This window comes from Mobula birostris, chromosome 1 (genome assembly GCF_030028105.1).
Source record: "Mobula birostris isolate sMobBir1 chromosome 1, sMobBir1.hap1, whole genome shotgun sequence".
Lineage (NCBI taxonomy): Eukaryota > Metazoa > Chordata > Chondrichthyes > Myliobatiformes > Myliobatidae > Mobula > Mobula birostris.
In genome coordinates this window covers 160,266,266-160,273,076 of record NC_092370.1, presented here as the reverse complement: position 1 = coordinate 160,273,076, position 6,811 = coordinate 160,266,266, and the positions used below count along the sequence as shown (strand labels likewise).

At 48.1% G+C, this 6,811-nt stretch overlaps 1 protein-coding gene across 2 annotated transcripts in view; it reads left to right on the top strand.

Annotated features, from left to right (window-relative positions):
* The first annotated feature begins 235 nt into the window (after positions 1-235).
* Positions 236-6,811, top strand: part of tyro3 (TYRO3 protein tyrosine kinase) — a 108,350-nt gene continuing 101,774 nt past the window's right edge. For both annotated transcript variants that reach the window (XM_072265055.1, XM_072265046.1), the window contains exon 1: positions 236-672. In XM_072265055.1, the coding sequence (XP_072121156.1) occupies positions 621-672 (52 nt within the window). In that variant the 5' untranslated portion in view covers positions 236-620. The remainder of the gene's footprint in view (positions 673-6,811) is intronic.

The window sequence follows — 6,811 nt, the reverse complement described above, 5'->3', positions numbered from 1 at the left end:
TTAATAAGATTCCAGTCTATTACTCACGCTAGCTGTCCATTATTCTATAAATAAACCGTCTGAATCCTTCGATGAGATGCCAGCCCTTAACTCACTCCCATTATAACATTTGGACCTTTGATCTGGATCCAGTCTGTAATAAGGTCCTAGGTACGCTTCAGTCACGTTCTCTAGAGGCAATCAGCGTGCACCCTGGGCCCCTCCTTGACTGAGGTGAATCCCCGTGCCCGCCTGAGTTGGCTCTCTGAAGATTGTGGCTGCAGCGAAGGAGGATCCTGCAGCCCCGAGTCTGAGGAGCTTCAGGCTTTAACATGGATTGACTTCTTCCTACAGGGCGAGACTCCTCCTCGCTTCCTGGCCCGGGATCCATAGAGAAAGGCAATGGGAGGTCCCTCTTTCTCCTCCTCCTCCTCCTTCTCCTCCTCCTCCTCCTCCTGCCCAGTGTTAGGTCGCTGGCAACGCAGATGTGCCGGGTAGACGAGCTGCCGAAAGGAGTGATGAAGGTTTTTTCCGCTCCGGGCTAGGAGTCACGCCGCGGTCGGAGAACAGAACGGCTTCGGACTCACATCCAGCCAACCGGCTTTCCCCGTCCCCGACCGAAGCCGGGCTGAAGTAGCTGGATGATTGTGGTATCGTGCCTGATCATCGCCTCCCTGCTCCGCCTCACCTGGGGTAAGCCCGGCAGAATGGAGGGGAGTGCAAGGGGGGGGGGAGGTGCGGTTGTATGGGGGAGAAAGTTCGGAGCGAGAGGTGCGAAGTTTTCCAAACTCTTAACTTGGGACGGTGACTGGTCAGTGTTTTAATGTCTGTACTTCCCTGTTTCCAACGTAATTTCGTGCTTGTGCGTTTGCTGGTATCTTGTTGGCTAGAAGTTCCTGAGCACCCCCACCTCACCCCTCCCCGCAGTCACTGCCGCTCAGGACAGAGGGAAACCGGCAGAGCTGCGGGCAAGAAGGAACGGTCCCGGGTATTGGCGTTAGGCAACGGAGAGACGGAGGTCAAAGCCAGTCGTAGAGAGAGGTGGAATTTACAAAGTGCCTTCGAAAGACGTTTAAGAATTTTTTGCATGAAATTGTGTGTAAGTAATCTTGCCATCTTGCTAAGGTACAGTGACATCACACCCAGAATGTCACATTTCAATGGGATTACATTTAAAGTGACATCACGGTGCAGTGAATTCACAGTGATATGCCACCACACTATTATGTCACAGTGACATCACATTGTGCAATATCAGGCCACAGTGACAAGTGACCACACCACCACAGGCGTTGTGTAACATGACGTCACTGCACAGCAACTTAACACCACAGTGACATCATGTCACTGCACTGTGACATCACGCCTACTGACAATGCATTATGACAGACCTTGTGCCCCAGTGCCATCACACATTGTGTGAAATTGTGCCACAGTTACAACACTCAGCAATGACATCACAACACAGTGATGTCATGTTGCTATCACATCACAGTGATGTTACAGTCACACATGGGGACCCTTTGCTAGCTCTTTGCATCACACCGCATCCTACATCACACTCCATGGGTCTTGGGAACAGGTGACCGGGCAAACTGCCTGGGGGTAGTTTAGGGGGTATGCTTGTGCCTGGGTAAATATTGAGAAGGAACACGCGCCGCCCACAGCGACCATAGAGGCGTTCCGGGAACGATGGGCTCTGTGGGTGGTTAGTGCCATCATTGACAGAGATGGAAACATTTTAGTTTAATGTCGTTTGTCTATTAGTAGACTGGTTTGTATATATTGTAGCACTGAATTTGTAATATTTTGTAAAAAAAAGTGACATCACATTGCACAGATGACACTATAATGCATCACGGAAGAACGACCACAGACCTCGTGGGAATAAGGTGAAGTTTTTTTTGTGATTCTAAAGAGGAGAAAAACACTTCTCCTCACTTCAGCACAATTCTTGTCTCTGAGGCACTATGTACCTGCCTCAGGGTCTTGTGAAAATGTATGAAGTTGACTTTTGGACATAGAGCAGCACAGCATGAGAGTAGACTCTTCCGCCGAAGCTGTCTGTGCCATCATGATGCCTGCACACTGTCCACACGTGCGTGGATATATGTTAAACGTGTAAACGTAGGAACCCTGTGCCTCCCCTCCCCCCGCCATACTAGCAACGTTCCCCAGATGTGCACATTCTACTGTCCCTCGTCAGGTTTGCAAAGGTTCTCAACCCTGCCTCAGTAACAGAGCTTCTTCGAGCACCTCTGCTACTTCCGCTGACTCGTGCAGACGTTGCCTCGGGAAGAAGAATCCGTCACGTAGAATCCACACCGTGTCCTCGTCCTGCTGCTGCCGCCCGGCAGGAGGGACAGAAACCTCAGCCTAACACCAGCAGGTTGAGTCACACCCACTCTCCTGCCAGCAGCAGGTTCTGGAAGTGATCTGCACCACCCTAACCCTGCCTCAGCAATGCAACGTTCTAGCTGCCTCTTGCACCACCACGCACTTGCCTTTGAGTGTGCCTTTGCACCAAGATCTTGTTCAGTCACTATGGTACTGTATGTATAGTTTATATATAATTCATGTTCTGTGTGTTCCGGTAGAGCTGCTGAAAGCGTGTTTCAATGTACCACATCACTGTGCACTTGACAACAAAGTCGACTCTGACCCACTTCTCCCTCCATCTTGAAACCAGTTCTCCCCCCCCCCCCCACTTCACTTTGATGGATTTCTGCCCTGGTACACTTGCTATCCAACCCCATTCTGATCCCCAGTCATAGCCCCCTCCTTCCCCACAGCAACACCCTGGCTCTGCACTTAATCCATTCTCTGGCTCTGATCCACTCCCCATCCTTTTCATACTCTGTCTTAATTTGCTCCGTTTCCCTTCCTGCCTGTCCCACGTCCGGCCCACTGCCTCCCAGTTTATCAAGCTGCCCTCTGCAGACTACGCTCTGTAACGTGCAGCTGATTGTTAATGCAGTGTCGATGCGCCTTTCTGGTGACGATAGTGCTTGCTGCAGGTTGCACTCTGACAAGCTGCTGTCGGAACGTTAAACAAGCTAGTTCTCAGCCAGTGTCTCTCGCAACTACACGGCAAGGTGTGCAGACTCTTATTTTAAGTTCAGATTCAGATTTATTTATCAGATTTACGTGTTAACGTATTGTGAAATGTGCCGTTTGTGTTAACAACCAGCACACCCGAGGATGTGCTGGGGGCAGCCGGTAAGTGTCGCCACGCATTCCAGTGCCAACATAGCTTGCTCACAATGCTTGGCAAAACAACAGAGAACGCAACAAGCAACAGCAGGACAAGTCCCTTTCCTCCCTCCCACCCACTCCCATACACAGTTCGACCTCCCACTCCCAGACAGACCTCCAGAGCTCTAGTCTCCAGGCTTCACACATCAGGCTCTGACTTCCGATCAGCCTGGCAACCCAGATCTCCTGACGTCTGCTCATCGAATCAGTCTTACAACATAGAAACAGGTCATTCAGCCCACTGGGTCCATCCTGACCATCAAACACTAATCCTACATGAACTCTATTTTGTTCATCTTATCATCTTGCCCAAGCTTCTACTGCTCACCTACGTACGGGAGCTAGTTTACAGTGGCTGACTAATCAGCTGACCTATGCCTCTTTGGCATGTGGGAGGACAATGGAGCACCAAGAGGAAGCCCGTGTGGTTGAGGGAACGTGCAACCTCCAGGTTTTAAATAAAGTGCCAAACCTGATGCAGATCAATGGAGTTGTAGACAATTTAATTACTGCAAAATCACTTTCACCTTTAGCCAGCAACTGAGTGCTTGTGCATCATGTTAGCTAATCAGGTCCAGAGAGTTTTTCAGCTCTTAATTTTAAGTAGGACCTCAATTTGGAAATCATACAGTGATCTGCCGTTAGTCTTTCTCTGGATTAAGAAATTGACCCGTAGACACTTATTTCAGAATGCTGCTTCTGGATCTCATTTTGGCATTTGGCACTATTGTCCCACAGACCTTGGTGAACGAACTCCTGCTCCTCGGTCTAAACACACCATTGTGCAACTGGGTGTTGAACTTCCTAACGAACAGATCTCAGATTGTCAGGATGCAAAACTGCACTTCCCTCCCCATCATCCTCAACACAGGTGTCTCCCATTGCTGTGTACACTCTACTCGCACACGCCTGCACGGCCAACACCTGGGCAACCACACCGTCAACTTCTCCGATGACACGACTGTGACGGGGCTCGTCATCGGCTATGATGAGACAGCCTACAGAGCGGAGGTGGAAGAGCTCAAGGCCTGGTGCAGGCAAACAACCGCTTCCTTAATGTCAACATGACAAATGAGATGGTAATCAAGATCAGGAGAACTCGCACCACTCACATCCCCCTTTACATTGGTGGCACTGCTTGCAGTTTCAGACTCCTGGGAGTGCACATCTCACACAACCTCTCATGGTCCCAGAACACATCCTCCACAGTTACGGAAGCTCGCCAGTGCCTCTACTTTCTGAGGAGGCTGAAGAGAGCTGGACTTTGCACATCCACCTCACGTCATTTTACAGCTGCACCACTGTTTGGTGCAGAAACTGTACTGTGGCGGACAGGAAGCTACAACAGGTAGTCAAATCTACCCAATGAATCATTGATGCCAGTCTACCCACCATCAACAACATATGTACAGAAAGGTGCCTGAAAAGGGCCAGTAACATCATGAAGGATCCCACACACCCTGCTCATGGACTGTCTGTCCCACTCCCATCAGGGAGGAGGCTACGTAGCATCCACCCCAGGAACACCAGGCTCAAAAACAGTTACTCTTCTCAAGCAGTAAGGCTGATCTACATCTCCACCACTACTTTATTATTTCCTGACAGACACCTAACGTCACTTTATGGACATACAATCAATCGATGTACATCAGCTATCTTATGCATGTGTATTTTCTAATATTATTACTGTGCTTTTTTTTTAATCTTCTGTGGTGTTTTTTGTGCTGCATTGGATCCAGAGTAACAATTAGTTTGTTCTTCTTTACACTTGTGTACTGGAAATGAGGTTAAACAATCTTGAATCTTTCTGACTTTTCCATTCCTTCATCCAAACAGGAAGAGCGAGTTATGGGATGGGTGTGTTGCAAACAATTATGTTGCTGGAAGCAGCAGGCGGTTCCCTGTTGCACCCAATCAGTATTTTCTATCTGGTGAATCATGGAACTAGGTGCCGGGGCAGACCCAGCACTTCCTTAACCCAGGGGAAGACTGGACTGGCAAGCGCTGTTTCATTTCCAAACTAAGCTCGTGCTTGAAGTTAGAAGTGTCCTATGTGCTGCGTTGCATAGGATAACATTCAGGTTTGATTGCCAAGTCTGCTTGGTGCTGTCCAGGAGGTTTTATCGCGTGGGTTTGCTTGCCAGCCTGTTCCATCTCCACTCTCCCACACTAGTTGCCCAAGACATCAAACTCATTGCGAAGTATCGTTCTTCACCAGATGGGAAGCAGGCCGATTTCCCTTAGTTCACTGGAGTACGCTCCACAAGTTCCAATGTCACGGTGTTTGTTTCTTTGACACCATGGGTTGAATTGCAGTGTGAAATCAATTGTGACTTCCACTGGTAGCTCTTATGTTACCTTTCACCCCCGAAAAGGATTCCACAGCTGGAGAACCGGTGTTAACATTTTAAATCAAGTCGGGTTTGTTATGTGCACAGGTACTATGAAGGACAAGGTAGAATGAACAACTTGCTCGCAGCAGCATCACAGACACTGAAGGCCAGGCAACAACAGAATATAAATTACATATAAATTATGCACTAATTATACAAGGTGGTGAAGAGGGGAAAAAGAAGATTGCGCAAGGCAAGATATTAGTGCAAAAGTAAAACCAGAATGTGAGACAAACATTTTTTAGTGCAAGAGGTGGTCGGTAGTGTTCCATTGCTGAGGTGGATTAGGGTTGTTCGGGTCAGTTCAGGAACTTGATGGCTGGAGGAAGGCAGCTGTTTGTGTGGGACCTCAGGTTTCTGTAAATCCTACCCAATGGCAGCAGCAAAAATAAGGCATGACCCGGATGGTGGGGTTCTTTCAATCATCTCTCATCCGCATCATCAACCTGAACTGTTATCTCTTTCTCTATCCACTGATGCTGTTTGACTTGCTGGGTATCTTAGCGCTTTCCATTTTTGCTCCAGATAGCCAGGATTTGTAGCATTTTGCTCCTCAAAGGCTAGCTTGCATTATCCTGTGTGCATTATACCCACACATGCTCAAAGCAAGTGAGGCTGATGCCAGCCCACATTTGACAACTCTTCCATCTGGTTGATTCACCTAAGTGCCATTAACAGGCAGCGTGGGCCAGACACAGGAGATCAGGTCTGAGCACCGGGATCTCGCCAGCATCTGCACTGCATAGAGTGATCATCAATTATGGTATATGCAGACCTCCATCGACATTAAAATTAGAAACTGAATTGATTCCAATACCAATCCCTGGTGCACCCCACTCAGTACTTTCCCCTCCTACTCTGATGGAATTCCACAAATAAATAGCAATCATTGCCTGCTCTTTGTAGAATAAAACAACGGAGAAGGAGGCACTGGCCCATCGTTCTTATGCCCACTCTATCAAAGATGTCAATTACTTTGCAAATTACCTTAAATCACTTGGTTACAACCCTTCTTGGAAATAGTTTCTCCTTACTTGATATTAAAACTTTTCAGGACTTTGAATAGATCCCTTCATATCTCCCCTTTACCTTCTCTGTTCTAAAGGAAACAATCCTAGATTCTTCTACAATAACACATGCAAAATGTTGGAGGAACTCAGCAGATCAGGCAGCATTTATGGAAA